This window comes from Bufo bufo, chromosome 11, assembly GCF_905171765.1.
Source record: "Bufo bufo chromosome 11, aBufBuf1.1, whole genome shotgun sequence".
NCBI lineage: Eukaryota > Metazoa > Chordata > Amphibia > Anura > Bufonidae > Bufo > Bufo bufo.
This window is the reverse complement of record NC_053399.1, coordinates 19,263,718-19,281,992: the sequence shown is the minus strand read 5'-3', so window position 1 is coordinate 19,281,992 and position 18,275 is coordinate 19,263,718. Positions and strand designations below refer to the sequence as shown.

The 18,275-nt window shown below is 43.7% G+C and overlaps 1 protein-coding gene across 1 annotated transcript in view; it reads left to right on the top strand.

The window, feature by feature from the left end:
- PPP4R4 (protein phosphatase 4 regulatory subunit 4) overlaps positions 1 to 18,275 on the top strand; it is a 74,431-nt gene that overhangs the window by 30,187 nt on the left and 25,969 nt on the right. Inside the window, exons 3-7 of the mRNA XM_040412303.1 lie at positions 6,958 to 7,060; positions 9,033 to 9,180; positions 12,055 to 12,128; positions 13,948 to 14,054; positions 15,966 to 16,073. Of these exons, the coding sequence (XP_040268237.1) occupies positions 6,958 to 7,060; positions 9,033 to 9,180; positions 12,055 to 12,128; positions 13,948 to 14,054; positions 15,966 to 16,073 (540 nt within the window). The remainder of the gene's footprint in view (positions 1 to 6,957; positions 7,061 to 9,032; positions 9,181 to 12,054; positions 12,129 to 13,947; positions 14,055 to 15,965; positions 16,074 to 18,275) is intronic.

Genomic DNA, 18,275 nt, shown 5'->3' with positions numbered 1-18,275 from the left:
GTCAGTTTTTTATCACGCGCGTGCAAAACGCATTGCACCCGCGCGATAGAAACTGAACGACGGAACGCAATCGCAGTCAAAACTGACTGCAATTGGGTACCTACTCGCGCGGGTTTGCCGCAACGCATCCGGACCTTATCCGGACACGCTCGTGTGAACTCAGCCTAAGGCCCCTTTCACACGGCCAAGTATTCCGCGCAGGTGCGATGCGTGATGTGAATGCATTGCACCCGCACTGAATCCTGACCCATTCATTTCTATGGAGCTGTGCACACGAGCGGTGATTTTCACGCATCACTTGTGCGTTGCGTGAAAATCGCAGCATGTTCTATATTGTGCGTTTTCCACGTAACGCAGGCCCCATAGAAGTGAATGGGGCTGCGTGAAAATCGCAAGCATCCGAAAGCAAGTGCGCATGCGGTGCGATTTTCACACACGGTTGCTAGGAGACAATCGGGATGGAGACCCGATCATTATTATTTCCCCTTATGACATGGTTATAAGGGAAAATAATAGTATTCTGAATACAGAATGCATAGTACAATAGCACTGGAGGGGTTAAAAAAAAATATATATAAATTTAACTCACCTTAGTCCATTTGATCACGCAGCCGGCATCTCTTCTGTCGTCTTCTTTGCTGTGTGCAGGAAAAGGACCTGTGGTGATGTCACTCCGGTCATCACATGGTCCGTCACCATGGTAAAAGATCATGTGACGGACCATGTGATGACCGGAGTGACGTCACCACAGGTCCTTTTCCTGCACACAGCAAAGAAGAAGACAGAAGAGATGCCGGCTGCGCGATCAAGTGGATTAAGGTGAGTTAAATAATTATTATTATTTTTTAACCCCTCCAGCGCTATTGTACTATGCATTCTGTATTCAGAATGCTATTATTTTCCCTTATAACCATGTTATAAGGGAAAATAATACAATCTACAGAACACCGATCCCAAGCCTGAACTTCTGTGAAGAAGTTCGGGTTTGGGTACCAAACATGCAGATTTTTCTCATGCGCATGCAAAACGCATTACAATGTTTTGCACTCGCGCGGAAAAATCGTGCATGTTCCCGCAACGAACCCGCACCTTTTCCCGCAACGTCCGTGTGAAAGAGGCCTAAGGAAAAACTACTGCAGAAAAGAAAACTGCCCCCCCCCCCCCCCCATGGCACTGATAATGATCATCGATGCTCTTTGACAAAAAATTTTAGTTACACTTCTTACAATGCTGATTGTGTACTGATCCTGAGTTACATCCTGTATTATACTTCAGAGCTGCATTCACTATTCTGCTGGTGCAGTCACTGTGTACATACATTACTTATCCTGTACTGATCCTGAGTTACACCCTGTATTATACTCCAGAGCTGCACTCACTATTCTGCTGGTGCAGTCACTGTGTACATACATTACTTATCCTGTACTGATCCTGAGTTACATCCTGTATTCTACTCCAGAGCTGCACTTACAGGTAGCAGTTTTAGTCCTTTCAGTGGGTTTTCTTTCCCATGTATATTTGTTCCAATATTACAAAAGCAACTAAATAAACTAATGAATCCCTAACAAAAAGAAATGAAGCTCAGAACACAATTCGGAAGGGAGAACAGATCAGATTGTAAAAATATATCCGTTTTTGATCTGTATTTTCTTAGCCAGTGTGAATGAGCCCTTACTCTATGGAGCCTGTAAGATGTCTTTTAGTGTCGGACGTTTCTGCTCCGGGAGTGGTAGAGCAGTGATCCGGTCGTCTGATTTTATTTTACTTGTCCTGGTTATTGGCCCGATTCCTGCAGTAACATTAATAATATTTTATTTCTGGTTTGCTCTCCTCTCTGCTGCATATGTTCCAAGGGCAGCAAGCCAATCAATTATAGGAGGAAGAATTGATGGTTCTGTTAGTCCAGCGCTGTCACAGCATTTCTAATGGGATCATCGTATAGTTTGGGCTGCACCAGTACAAGACACGGCTGGGGAAATTAAAGGAGGAACTGAACTTGGCCGTCCTGTGTATGAATCTGCTCCTTTGGCTGGCAGCCATGGCTCCCAATTTCCCCGTACACATGCATACTTAATTTGGTATGCATGTGTTCTCCATAGGAAGAGGGGAGGAATCTGGCAGCCGCTTATTTCCACGATATCAAAAGGATCAGGCAGCTGAAATCCAAAAAGCAGATCCTTGTCATCTCCCATCGGGGTAGAGTGCGATACCCCATACATTTTAGATGGTCATCTATCTGAATGGAGAGGTCCCGACTCCCAGCACCCCCAGCTAATTGGCCGTTGGAAGGATCTACAAAGTTCGTCTGTGATGTCACGTCCATCAGTCACATGGTCTTTCTGCAGCTCAGTCCCAATCAAGTGAATGGAATTAAGCTGCAATACCAAATACAACCACTATACGATATACGGCGCTGTACTTGGTATACTATGAAGAGTCTGCAGTAGAGAAGAGGGAATTTTTGAAAAATTGTGATTCTGCTACAAATCAAATCTACCCGAATCAAATATGTTTTAATTGCCCTGAAAGTTGGGAACATATTTTTACATGCAGATCTCGCTCTTGATTTGACAGAAATAAATTTGCGAAATACTTGGGTTAGATTCCAATGTTTTTGGGAAATTCAGGATGAAATGCAAATTGATAGGATTGTTTTGCTCATCTCTAGTATGTATATTTAGTCGTAGCTCCTGTTTTTTATGATAAGATTTTCCTTTAGTGGTAACCTCAAACTGTTCAATCGGTGTGGATCCGCAAAACACAGATACAGGCCCGTTCCACAATTTGCGGACTGCACACGGCCGCCGCTACCATAGAAAATGTCTATTCTTGTTCACAATTGCAGTCAAGAATAGGATATGCTCTATCTTTTTTGCTGGCCCGTGGAACAAAATGAATGGGTCCGCACCCATTCCGCAAATTTGCAGAACGGATGCGGACTCATTCATACGGACTTGTGAATGTAGCCTTAGACTTTCCCCTATTGGTAGTCTCAAACTGTTCAATCAGTGCTGTTTCATAATAAGATTTTCTCCTGGTGGTAGCCTCAAACTGTTGAATCAGTGCTTTTCCATAATACGATTTTTTCTTGGTGGTAGCCTCAAACTGTTGAATCAGTGCTTTTCCATAATACGATTTTCTCCTGGTGGTAGCCTCAAACTGTTCAATCAGCGCTTTTTCATAATACGTTTTTCTCCTGGTGGTAGCCTCAAACTGTTGAATCAGTGCTTTTTCATAATACGATTTTCTCCTGGTGGTAGCCTCATACTGTTCATTCAGTGCTTTTTCATAATAAGCTTTTTTATTCATTGCTTTGCTTGTGTCTCCTTATAAAGGAAAATAAAACTGAGTATCTCATTCCAGGAAGCTAGTTCTACCCTTTAATAGAGCTGAGCTCAGAAAATTTCTCATGGAGGGCGCTGAGTATGCATGAGGAGCATTGGAAGCCAGTCAACATTTTTCTGGGTTTCTGGGAAAAATATATGCAAATTACCACATCTTATATCTGCTGGCGTCACATAGACTTAGGAAAGCTAATTTGAATATTTTTCCTAGAAACCCAGAGGAGAGTTTACTGGCCTACAATTCTCCACACATATACTATGGATACTAGGCTCTCTCCATAATGGGATCCCCCCTCCCCCTGACAACGCAAACATATTGCCCAGAAACTCAGAGTAGCATCCTAGACTCTTTTCTAATCCTTTAATTGAACAAGTTATTTAGGATTTTAGAGAAACAGGATTGACGCTGTTTTTTGTAAGAAACCAGAAATGTTTTTCTAATCCTCGACACCCCCTTTAAGTGACAACCACAGTCGGTGTCATCACCCAGTGGGCTTGTCGCTTCCCTTCGCCTCCACCAAAGTGGGTTAGGCGATGTCGTAGTTGTAATTTAGCAAAGCTTCATCGTGGTCCTTCTACGGGATTTTTCGTGAAATGGGCCCCCCTCATGCTGTGCGCGATGGTCCACAACTGGGGGCGAGATCTTGCTCGGTTGTCTTGGCCTAAACTTCGCTATCTGTGTAAAAGAAATTCACTCTTCTGATTGATGTTCCTTGCAGTTTAATTAGCCGCCTGTGCGTTTTGCTGAATCGATGTCGGCAGGAGCTGGCGGCACCGTTCTTTATTGTAAGGGGAATTCCACTTTGGTAGATTAGGTGTTAATAGAGCTGTAATATTCGGGGCGAGTTATGCATAGCGCATGCATATAGCTGTATGGGCGTTTGAAAGCGGCTCTTAAGGGCTTAAAGAGCACCTGTTAGCAGGATCAACCCTATTAAGGCATTCATGCTGCAAGGTAGGGTTGATACTGGTGATTAAAATGATACTAATGTTAAAATCGGTTGCAGCTTACCCAAGAAAAAATACTTATTCTTTATGCCAATGAGGGCTCCAGTCCACCAAGTCACCAAGTGGGCCAGAACTGGAAAGCTGAGGAGCATCGGGGGGGGTCTAGGCCGTGGCCCTTTGTGCACTGAAGCCCTCATTGACATAAAGAATAAAAGGTATCATTTTAATCAGCAAGGTCAACCCTACCTGGCAGTATGTCTGGTTAAAAAGGGTTGATCCCTTAATTTAGATAACTTTTATATTGGGTGGCTAGAGTAAACAATCTGACACCTCTGAAACCCCCTTTATAGTTCTGAAAATGTTGGGGTGTGGTAAATTTATCAAAGTTTTACACTTTTCACCCCCCTTTACCCGGAGACCCGATGATATATAGTTGTCACCCGGTTGCCCTGGCCCAGAATGTGGAGGTGGTGTCGTATGGTCCTCCTCCATATTTAAATAAAATCTGCCATTATTTCTCGGATATTTAAGGATCTGGTCTGGGGGCTAATAGTAATATGGGGGGGCCCTATATATTCAAGGGCTGTGGTCTTGGTCTGATGTTTGGGGTCGAATGGTAATATGGGCGTCATATATATTCAAGGGGTCTGTTCTTGGGTCTGATATTAATTTATGGGTCTGGTCTGAGGTCTAATACTAATATTGGGTGTTATATATATTCAAGGGGTCTAGTCTTGGGTCTAATATTAATTTAGGGGTCTGTGGTCTAATAGTAATATGGAGGGTCATATATTTTCCAGGGGTCTAGTCTTGTTCAGATATTCATTTAAGGATCTGGTTTGTGGTCTTATAGTAATATGGAGGGTCATATATATTCAAGGTGTCTGTTCTTGGGTCTGATATTAATTTATGGGTCTGGTCTGGGGTCTAATACTAATATGGGGGTCATATATATTCAAGGGGTCTGGTCTTGGGTCTGATATTAATTTATGGGTCTGGTCTGGGGTCTAATACTAATATGGGGGGTCATATATATTCAAGGGGTCTGGTCTTGGGTCTGATATTAATTTATGGGTCTGGTCTGGGGTCTAATACTAATATGGGGGGTCATATATATTCAAGGGGTCTGGTCTTGGGTCTGATATTAATTTAGGGGTCTGATATTAATATAGTGGTCTGATCTGGGGGCTGATATTAATTTAAGGGTCTGATGGTCATGCCATACCGCTCCACAAGGTCACTTTCTTTTTGCCATCCCCCGCTGCTCAAGTATCACCCTGGGAAGCGCTCTCCCAGGTTGACATCTCTGGTATGATCACTCATAGTGGTCGGCAGAGCGTCACCTCCACCGCAGAGGCTGAAAAGCAGCAAAAACACGAGTGTGACCGTATCCTAGCTGTGGAAGAAGGGTTAATAAATCGTTTCTGATTGCATTATTTATCAGGGAACTAAGTGCCCCCTCCCTTCTTCTGCTCTCTGTGACTCACCGGGATGCGAGGAGACGTGGCGTGGGACCGCATACTGTTTTAGATTCTCCTTGAAGGAGGGTAATAGAGGCCAGCACGATCTCGTACAATGGATGTTCATTGACAGAGTAGTATTTCAGATGCACGGTAACCCCACGCGGAGGAGCAGTCACACCGTCATCTATGTGCATGCTTCACCTCTTCACGCAGAGCAGTGACAGAGGCTTGTGTAATATGTGGGGTAGAATCACGTAGAAGATATGGCTTAGTCACTGCGGATAATGCACCGCATGTGTCATGCACTCGTCTGATGACTGCAACTCCCCCTTCCCTCCTGGGCAGATTCAGCATTATTTCACACTTATCCTATGTGTTCTTGCTGCATAGGTTGACACGTGTAGTATGGGTTAGGGCTGAAACCTGACAACTCTGTTTCTTGGCACTAGCTGTTGTCAGCGGAGAATGTTTTGGGTGGAGTTCTCCTGTAATACACAGGTACGCCTGGCCAAGCATGCACGTGTTGTGAATGAGTGATCCCACCAGAGATGTGATCCCACCGGAGATGTGATACCTGAGCTCTGGGTTATAGCAAAAATGGGACTTATGGGTCTTTTAATATCAGACCCCAGACCAGACACTCAATATTAATATAAGACCTCTATATCGATAATAGACCTCAGACCAGACTTCTGACCCCAGAAGTTTATTCAGACCCCCAAGAACTAGAACCCATAAATATATTTAGACACAATACCCTCTATATTAGTTTCAGACTGCAGACCATACACCTAACTTATTTCAGACCCCAAACCAGACAACAACAAAAAATAAATATTTAGACCCCAGACCAGGCTATATTCTTACCTTCTTCTGGCAGCGGCTTATCTCCCCAAGAACAAAAGGATTGGACATATTGGAATCCAACATGCCCGACATCTGCTATTGGGGAACAGGCGGAATTCCCCCTATACCTTAGGTAGTCGGCTGATCCCAGGTTTGAAGACTTACATCTAATGTGTATGACCAGCTGTATGGTGTATTCATTAACTGCAGTTAATCTGATCTTAATATCTAACACACCCTGCTTTGTTTGGAGCGGGGTTCTTACTGGCTATAGCTACATTTTCTCTAATTTCCTGAGAAACTTTATTATGTTCCTGCAAATGAAGATTTATTTCCTGCTTAATTGTTTCTTCCAGCTCTGGCCAAGACATCCAAGGAACAAGCGTTGTGGCCAATTTGCCTGTGCTTATCCGGCAGAATCCTTCTGAAACACTAAGGAGGGTGGTGCCAAAAATCAGAGTAAGTAATTGAATTCACTTCATTCTGAGAGAGCATGACACAGGAAGGGGGATATGGATATGTCCAGGGGGTGGGACTTTGACAACCCCATCATTTCATTGAGAGAAATCATAGGTCACTGGCAGCTGACATCAGGCTAAGCACCGTATCACTGGCAGCCAACACCAGGCTAAGCACCGTATCACTGGCAGCCAACACCAGGCTAAGCACTATATCACTGGCAGCCAACACCAGGCTAAGCACCGTATCACTGGCAGCCAACACCAGGCTAAGCACCGTGTCATTGGCAGCTGACACCAGGCTAAGCACCATGTCATTGGCAACTGACACCAGGCTAAGCACCGTATCACTGGCAGCTGACACCAGGCTAAGCACCGTATCACTGGCAGCTGACACCAGGCTAAGCACTGTATCGCTGGCAGCTGACACCAGGCTAAGCACTGTATCGCTGGCAGCTGACACCAGGCTAAGCACTGTATCGCTGGCAGCTGACACCAGGCTAAGCACTGTATCGCTGGCAGCTGACACCAGGCTAAGCACTGTATCGCTGGCAGCTGACACCAGGCTAAGCACTGTATCGCTGGCAGCTGACACCAGGCTAAGCACTGTATCGCTGGCAGCTGACACCAGGCTAAGCACTGTATCGCTGGCAGCTGACACCAGGCTAAGCACTGTATCGCTGGCAGCTGACACCAGGCTAAGCACTGTATCGCTGGCAGCTGACACCAGGCTAAGCACCGTGTCATTGGCAGCTGACACCAGGCTAAGCACCGTATCGCTGGCAGCTGACACCAGGCTAAGCACCGTATCGCTGGCAGCTGACACCAGGCTAAGCACCGTATCGCTGGCAGCTGACACCAGGCTAAGCACCGTATCGCTGGCAGCTGACACCAGGCTAAGCACCGTATCGCTGGCAGCTGACACCAGGCTAAGCACCGTATCGCTGGCAGCTGACACCAGGCTAAGCACCGTATCGCTGGCAGCTGACACCAGGCTAAGCACCGTATCGCTGGCAGCTGACACCAGGCTAAGCACCGTATCGCTGGCAGCTGACACCAGGCTAAGCACCGTATCGCTGGCAGCTGACACCAGGCTAAGCACCGTATCACTGGCAGCTGACACCAGGCTAAGCACCATGTCATTGGCAGCTTACACCAGGCTAAGCACTGTATCACTGGCCTCTGACACCAGGTGAAGAATTATACAACACACACTTGGCACGACACGAAGCACTGAACTTTTCACTTGGAAGTTATTTAGTTGGGTGATATTTCAGACTTTTTCATTGATGGCTGCTTATGGCTTGACCTAGAAAAAGTTGGGTGCCTTTGTACTAAGGAGCATGAAGAATGAAGTACTTTAGGTTCTAGGTACAGATGCAGGTCTCACGGAGACGGTGTAGGTTTGGCACAGATCTGGTCAACTACACCCCTCCCCTACGTTAGCACTATATATACCTCTCCATCTCAGTGCCCTGTCCCTGTAAGTTCTTCAGCACTATTCCTTATTGAGGGTTGCTGGCATCTTCTGTTCCTGTGATCTTCTAGGCAAGGCTTTGGAATTGAGCCTCGCTGTGATTGCCATAGTAATAGACAAATTACTTCACGAGACATCTGTAGCGCCATAAAGCAAACTGGAGAAGATCAAACTTAAATTTATTGTGAAATACAGAAAGTTGTGAGGTCCGTTGTTTTATGCTTTTAGGAGACCATTGTGTGAGGCAGCTGGACATGTCGAGACACGGGTGTAGTGTAATTGTGGGGCCCATACACCATCTCATTTTTGAGAACCAAACTCGATAGTTAATTCTTTATAGTGGACAGGAAAGTCCATTTTACAAGCCACTGAGTTGGAAACGCACAGAGGAGCACTGGTGAGAGATAGGGAGGGACGCACAGAACAATGATGTCTACAGATAAAAAACAAGCCGCTCACATTATCTAACATTCTTCCTATGTCCCCTTGCTGACAGGAGGTTCTCCATGTTGCAGGAGTAGAGATGCAACTGACGGCAGCATATTCTTTTTTGACAATCCTACAAGAGGAGTCTGTGCCAGTCCATTCTTATTGCCTGTCCTTCCTGCAAATCATCCTGCAGAATCTGGAGCACAGAGATATAGGTGAGAACTTTGTATTGTGGTTGTCTACACTTTCCAATATAATACTGCTGCTATATACAAGAATATAACTACTATAATACTGCTGCTATATACAAGAATATAACTACTATAATACTGCTGCTATATACAAGAATATAACTACTATAATACTGCCTCCTATGTACAAGAATATAACTACTATAATACTGCCTCCTATATACAAGAATATAACTACTATAATACTGCCTCCTATGTACAAGAATATAACTACTATAATACTGCTCCTATGTAAAAGAATATAACTACTATAATACTGCTGCTATATACAAGAATATAACTACTATAATACTGCTGCTATATACAAGAATATAACTACTATAATACTGCTGCTATATACAAGAATATAACTACTATAATACTGCTGCTATATACAAGAATATAACTACTATAATACTGCCTCCTATGTACAAGAATATAACTACTATAATACTGCTCCTATGTACAAGAATATAACTACTATAATACTGCTTCTATATACAAGAATATAACTACTATAATACTGCCTCCTATGTACAAGAATATATCTACTATAATACTGCTCCTATGTACAGGAATATAACTACTATAATACTGCCTCCTATGTACAAGAATATAACTACTATAATACTGCTCCTATGTACAAGAATATAACTACTATAATACTGCCTCCTATGTACAAGAATATAACTGCTATAATACTGCCCCCTATGTACAAGAATATAACTACTATAATACTGCCTCCTATGTACAAGAATATAACTACTATAATACTGCCTCCTATGTACAAGAATATAACTACTATAATACTGCTCCTATGTACAAGAATTTAACTACTATAATACTGCTCCTATGTACAAGAATATAACTACTATAATACTGCTCCTATGTACAAGAATATAACTACTATAATACTGCTCCTATGTACAGGAATATAACTACTATAATACTGCTCCTATGTACAAGAATATAACTACTATAATACTGCTCCTATATACAGGAATATAACTACTATAATACTGCCTCCTATGTACAAGAATATAACTACTATAATACTGCTCCTATGTACAAGTATATAACTACTATAATACTGCTCCTATATACAGGAATATAACTACTATAATACTGCCTCCTATGTACAAGAATATAACTACTATAATACTGTCTCCTGTGTACAAGAATATAACTACTATAATACTGCCTCCCATGTACAAGAATATAACTACTATAATACTGCTCCTATGTACAATTATATAACTACTATAATACTGTCTCCTATGTACAAGAATATAACTACTATAATACTGTCTCCTATGTACAAGAATATAACTACTATAATACTGCTCCTATGTACAAGAATATAACTACTGTAATACTGCTCCTATGTACAAGAATATAACTACTATAATACTGCTCCTATGTACAAGAATATAACTACTATAATACTGCTCCTATGTACAAGAATATAACTACTATAATACTGTCTCCTATGTACCAGAATATAACTACTATAATACTGCTCCTATGTACAAGTATATAATACTATAATACTGCTCCTATGTACAAGAATATAACTACTATAATACTGCTCCTATGTACAAGAATATAACTACTATAATACTGTCTCCTATGTACCAGAATATAACTACTATAATACTGCTCCTATGTACAAGTATATAATACTATAATACTGCTCCTATGTACAAGAATATAACTACTATAATACTGTCTCCTATGTACCAGAATATAACTACTATAATAGATTTGCCGCTGGCATTGCTCCGGGCGCTGGTCACATGACTTGCACCACTAGCCCTGCCTTTTAGCTGAGGACTGGTCCCGGGTGGGACGTTGAAAGCTCACGAGACACTAAATGTATCTGTTGAACACAAGCCATCTGCATCTCGATGACTTGTGGTTTCTCTTGTCTTTCCGGGCGCAGACTTCTTGATGTTTCATTAGAACTTGATGGATCCTGAAATTAATTCAGAATTGCAATTATGTGAGAACATTGTCATCCTAATTATCTGCTATTGTTCTGATGATTGATGGAGGGGGGGGGGGGGGGGCTGGGGGGCTTTCTTCAATCCCAGAGTCCTTCTCAGTCACTTTAGGTGACCTCCTTTCCCCACAATAGGCCATTCCTCGCCCTGCCCGATGCACTGTACCCTTTTCAAGTGCAACAATTCGCTAGGTTTTCAGGGGCAACATCACTGTCAATAGTATTCCTAAGTCTTAGCCCCAATTTTTGCATTTTATATCTTAAAGGGGTCCTCCAGTTTAGAAACCCCCTTCTCAAACACCCTACTAGTAATTCTCAGTCAATAAAAGGGGGGTCCTGTGTGACCAGAGAGTGGTTATGTCTCTTTGGAGGACCTGTCCTGTCCTGCATTACACAGACAGCCTATTGATGTGAGAGGACACTGTGTAATGCTTGGTTTCCCCTGTGGGGGCGCTGCTGGGTAATTGAACACTTACTGCCAGGTTTCTGCACACATTACAACGGACCAACGGGAATCCCAGTAGACATATACTTTATAATGTGGTTTATGCTCCAATCCCATCCAGAGCTGCATCAAGTCTTCTGCTGACTGTCAGTTTACTTAAGAAAACCTAAAAAGGGGTTTCCCACAAGCAATCGCCTGGAGCACTCGGCTGTTTCGGTAACTGCCGTATGGAGCGGCAGCGTGTGTGCTCAATTGTACTCCCTACATAGGATCTTGAATACACTGAAGTAGGAGAAGGTCCTCATAACTCAGTCAGACACAGTCTTCTTCTCGAGGTTAAAGATGATGCTCTGTAGTCGGAAGGTGCAACGATCTGCAGGTCCGGTGACTGTTTTCCATTTTTATTTGGTAGGTGTAAGCAACGCCTGGCTCGACACCCTGCTCGCGGTTATAGACGTCCTGCCGAAGGAGACCATTAGACACGAGGTAATGAAGGAGAGCTAACACCTCCCCCCTGTATTACATGACGGAGATGTAGCAGAGCTAAGTTTGTTGTGTTCATTTCACATAAGACTGCAGGGAGTTATCACTGTGATCAAGTCCTACAGACCCAAAGAGTTACAGACATCTGTAGGATATCAAAAGGGAGCAGGAAAGTGTTGGTTCATATTCTGGAGGTTTTTAGGTCCCTTTTAATACTCACAACCACCTGTACAAGATGAGCTGCTGAATCCTGAGAATCTCTGCATCGGCCATGAGGTTTTCCTCCAAAACAAGTGAATTTATGTTGGTAAATTGGCAATCGTGCCGCTCGCTACTTGGTAACTGGCTGTTCTAATATAAAGTATCTGCATTGCAAATGAGGCAAGTGGAATAGTGTACAGTAGCTGATTATATTCATCCCTGCACAGACCGGATTCCAGGAGCTGAAAGGGGGAATTTGCCGGGTGACCTGATCGCTCTCACAAATATTCTACTTCTGTCACCCGGTGCCGAGAAAAACACATCAGATATTCCCAACTGTCTCATCAAATGTGAATCTACAGCTCATGTCCAACCCCGTGATAAATGTTACACATGGAATTAACCTATATAAACACTTTATAAATACAGTATCCCGTATTATACTCCACAGCTGCACTCACTGTTCTGCTGGTGGACTCCCTGTGTACATACATTGCTTATTCTGTACTGATCCTGAGTTACATCCTGTATTATACTCCAGAGCTGCACTCACTGTTCTGCTGGTGGACTCCCTGTGTACATACATTGCTTATTCTGTACTGATCCTGAGTTACATCCTGTATTATACTCCAGAGCTGCACTCACTATTCTGCTGGTGGAGTCACTGTGTACAAACATTACATTACTTATTCTGTACAGATCCTGAGTTACATCCTGTATTATACTCCAGAGCTGCACTCGCTATTCTGCTGGTGGAGTCACTGAGTACATACATTACTTATCCTATACTGATCCTGAGTTACATCCTGTATTATACTCCAGAGCTGAACTCACTATTCTGCTGGTGCAGTCACTGTGTACATACATTACTTATCCACTACTGATCCTGAGTTACATTATACTCCAGAGCTGTACTCACTATTCTGCTGGTGCAGTCACTGTGTACATACATCATATTACTTATCCTGTACTGATCCTGAGTTACATCCTGTATTATACTCCAGAGCTGCACTCACTATTCTGCTGGTGGAGTCACTGTGTACATACATTACTTACCCACTACTGATCCTGAGTTACATTATACTCCAGAGCTGTACTCACTGTTCTGCTGGTGGAGTCACTGTGTACATACATTACTTACCCACTACTGATCCTGAGTTACATTATACTCCAGAGCTGTACTCACTATTCTGCTGGTGCAGTCACTGTGTACATACATTACTTATCCTGTACTGATTCCTCCTGTATTATGCTCCAGAGCTGCTCTTACAATACTGCAAGCTTCAGAGCTGAAGTCTTCCAGCATTCTTTACTTTACCAGTATCTGCCCAGAGCTTGCCCTCATGGTTTCTGTTCTATGGGTTGTCGTTACACCAGGCAATGTTCATACATGTGACTCAGGAAACACTAGAGCATGCTAGGAGTTGTTGTTGGGAAGCTGCAGGCCTTTGTCGTGTGGAAAGTGGATGCTAAGGAGCTGTAATAGTGACCTTTACTGACCACGAGGAGGAACTACACTAGGAGCCGTCCCCACGTACAGCACATAGAACTATAGACAGTGTATAGAAAGTGGAGGCTTCTTATAGGTGGGTTAATTGCCTTCTCTTTTCACTCTCTCCAGATCCTCAATCCTCTTGTATCCAAAGCACAGCTGTCTCAGACGCTACAGTCACGAGTCACCAGCTGCAAGATCCTGGGAAAAGTTGCCAACAAGTTTGAAGCTCATATGTAAGTCTTGGAATGCGCTTGGTATTCGAGTTTTAATTCTTGATTATTCCAAGATCTCTGCTGTCTGTCCAAAAATAGAAACAGTCAACACGTAATGCCGCCCATGCACAGCATTATGTGGAACGGCTTGTATGGAGCGGGCTGCTGTGCTGACCCGGCCGCAATCACCGGGATCGGCGATGGCGCCGAAAGAGGTCATTTAACCTCTCAGATGCCGCGGTCATTAGCAATCACGGGATCTGTGAGGTTAAGCAGAAAGGGGGCTCCTTCTGCCTTCCGATCAGAGCCCCTGCAAGGAAATCATGGGGCTCTGATCAGTTACCATGATAGCCTGGGGCCTGCTGAAGCTTCCCAGGCCTATCCCGGTAAAATGCTTGTAAAGCTGTGCACCAGGCACAGCTTCACAGGCAGCAAATGAAAATCTCGTAGCCCATAATAGTTTTTCATTATGGTCTATGCGACAATCGATCAGATGATCGCAGGTTATAGCCCCCTAAGGGGGCTAAAAGGTATTGAGTAAAAAGTGAAAAAAAAAAAGTTTTTTTTTAAAGTAATAAAACAAAATAAAAACTATACACATTTGGTCTAGCCATAATCGCATTGACCCCCACAATAAGGGTGTCATGTCAGAGCACAGGGAGCTTCATTAAAGTATAACTGTCATTTTTTTTTTGTTGGAGTATTGGATTGTGGTGGTTAATATCTCCTTGGTGGCCCTATTTCAACTTTTCACTGTGTATTCAATTACCCCTTAATTCCACATTTTTGTCCCCTGTACTGCCTACTTTTACCTGTGCTTAAAATAGGGTTGCTAGGCATGGTCCGTCTATGTCTATCTGTTGATGGACAGAGGACGCTGCGTGCAAGGTCAGATTACTGACAGCCAGGGACTGTAAGTAAATGATTAAAGCCAGGTCCTCCCCAGCAGCTGATAACAGTGCCTGGGCTGTGTGCACTTCTCCCTGTCCCTGCGCTTGGCAGACACTCCCTCACTCAGCAGAGCTGGAGAATGCAGAGTTGAAGCAGCGCAGACCAGGGAAGGGAGATCTGCCGTCTGCTCAGTGTATACATGAAAGCAACATGTGGTAAGAGGACCCCTCTGTGCTGCAGGAGATTAACCCTTTAGGGGGAGGGCTCTGGTTACTGACACTTTTGGGGGGCTATTGTTACTGGCTAGTGGGGGCAGGCGGGATTAGCCTCAGGGTGAGGGCAGTGGCGGCCATCTTAACTGAATAGTGAAATTGCAGTTTTATGCAGACTGGTTGCTAAGGGCTGAATCTTATTAAATTTGGGGTAAGTCAGTCTAATAGTAACTGATTCTGGAATATCATGTTATTAGTAACTACATATATGAAAATTGAAATTAGGGTCTAAGTGTGACAGTTATCCTTTAAATCAAAACTCCAAAAAGTTTTTTTGTTTTTTTTAAGTTTACCCCACAAATAATTCCCCCCCCAACTTTCCCATACAGGACTTGATAAATTAAATGGTGCCATTAAAAAATACATCTTGTACCGCAAAAAAATAAGCCCTCCTATAGCTATGTGAACGGAAAATTGAAAACGTTATGGCTCTTGGAATGTGGGGAGCGAAAATGAAAATGGGCCCGGTCTTTAAAGGGTTAAATTCAGAGCTGGAAATCCTGTCCTAACCCAGTGGATGAGCTTGTTACAATGTGTCAGTATGGAGTGCAGGAGAGAAGATAGGTTTGTGTACATGGACACATCATAAGACATGTCAGCGACTACCGCCAGGTACTTGTGTCTTCTGCAGCAGCTTTTACAATACCAGAGCAGTATAATGCACACTTGGTCCCTGCTCCTGCTATGGACATTATTGCAGAAAATATTGCACGTAATGACTCATTCATGGTTAATTCAGCTAAATTCTGAAAATTCTTCTTTCTTACAGAGTTAAGCGTGACATACTCCCCCTAGTGGAATCCTTGTGTCAGGACGTAGAGTATGAAGTACGTTCTTGTATGTGTCGCCAACTGGAGTTCATTGCGCAAGGAATAGGGTAAGTACTCGTGTGTAATCTCGTGTTACCCACGGCTCCTGCAGAAGAACGGTTTTATATTATGTCCTGTGACAAGAGCTGCAGTCACATTTCTGCAGGCCTCAGAGCTGAGATCTCCCATTGTTCCTTGCAGTGTCTGCACAGAGCTTGCTCTGCTAATTTGAATTCTGGGGACTATTTGTCTTTACACTACATCAAGCAGTCTACTGTCAACTGATTTGCATTGTAGCAACTCAGCTATGCTGTTGGGATATGCCGGCCCACTAGCTTGCTGATTGTTTCTAAAAACAACCAGCAGAATAGTGACTGCAGCTCTGGATGGTATATAATACAGCATAAGTAATGTAATGAATGGACTCAGTGACTACACCGTAGAATAGTGAGTGCAGCTCTGGAGTATAATACAGGATGTAACTCAGGATTAGTACAGGATAAGTAATGTAATGTATGTACACAGTGACTGCACCAGCAGAATAGTGAGTGCAGCTCTGGAGTATAATACAGGATGTAACTCAGGATCAGTACAGGATAAGTAATGTAATGTATGTACACAGTGACTGCACCAGCAGAATAGTGAGTGCAGCTCTGGAGTATAATACAGGATGTAACTCGGGATCAGTACAGGATAAGTAATGTAATGTATGTACACAGTGACTGCACCAGCAGAATAATGAGTGCAGCTCTGGAGTATAATACAGGATGTCACTCAGGATCAGTACAGGATAAGTAATGTATGTACACAGTGACTCCACCAGCAGAATAGTGAGTGCAGCTCTGGAGTATAATACAGGATGTAACTCGGGATCAGTACAGGATAAGTAATATATGTACACAGTGACTGCACCAGCAGAAGAGTGAGTGCAGCTCTGGAGTATAATACAGCATGTAACTCAGGATCAGTACAGGATAAGTAATGTAATGTATGTACACAGTGACTGCAACAGCAGAATAGTGAGTGCAGCTCTGAAGTATAATACAGGATGTAACTCAGGATAAGTAATGTAAGTACACAGTGACTGCACCAGCAGAATAGTGAGTGCAGCTCTGGAGTATAATACAGGATGTAACTAAAGATCAGTACAGTTTTTTTTCTTGTGGGCAGTAATTGAATGTCCATTTAGCAGCCATATCTGGATGTAGCTGTCGTCCTTCATTTGCAAGGAATTCACCAAAGCCTTCATTGACATATTCAGCAGATGCATGTTCCTGTTCAGCAGAGATGATCTTTCTGGGGCACGCTGCATGCACTACTTTATTTTAATTACTGTAATCTCTTGTGGAATGAACGCTCTTAACATTCATTAACGCCATAGATGACTTTCCAAAGTATTAGATTCTTTCAATTAGGACATTTCCAGAAAGCAGCAGTAATGCAGAGCATCTAAAAAGGGAGGACGTCGCTATAAGCAGAGGACATCTAGGAGTGTGCAGGGGATCGCTCCCACACATATGCTGAGGGGTGTGGGCCCTATATTGTACTGGGCCCCCACATCGCTGAACCTTGTGTGATTATTAGGAAAAGTCAGTGTGCCTCCTGCATCTGTAGCATCAGGGGTCTATGACCCCCTCCCCCAGAAGTAGTGTATGACAGGCGGCACGCCGCTCGTTGTTCACTTCTATTACATTGCAAATTCCACCCTCCCATGCAACGCTTTGGTCCTTGGTGCGGGTTCATGGAGAAGTGTTGGCGTTTTTTCCCCTCTGTGAGGGCGTCATCACGTTCCTGCAGCCCCCTCTGAGTGGGCCCTGAATTTTACTTTGCAGATATTGAGAAGGAAGCTTCTTGCCCAGAAATGACACAAGGGGAAGGAACAAAGGACAGGAAGACGAGGCGTCTATTAGTGCGAGATGCAGCCGATGACTCACCGCGTAGCTCGGCACCTGCAGCTTATGTGATGTGCGCCATTTATACAGAGCCTTGGGCAAGGAGCTTTACCACCTCCATGTGCTGCCATACGGGCTCCACCGAGTGCTGCATGTACAGAAATACTCTCCCCTAGAAGCGACGGTTCCTTATGCCTCCCAGTCCTATAGAGCAGCCATTTTTTTCGGATTCGTATGGGGGAAGGGGGGACGGTTTGCCTCCTGTTTCAGCCCCTCCAATAGCTCCATGCAAGGTGGAGCGTAAAACCTTTGGGGGTATTTCACCTCGGAGTGCAGCCCCTACCAAGCGCCCAGACATAGGGGCTCATAGTGTAACTA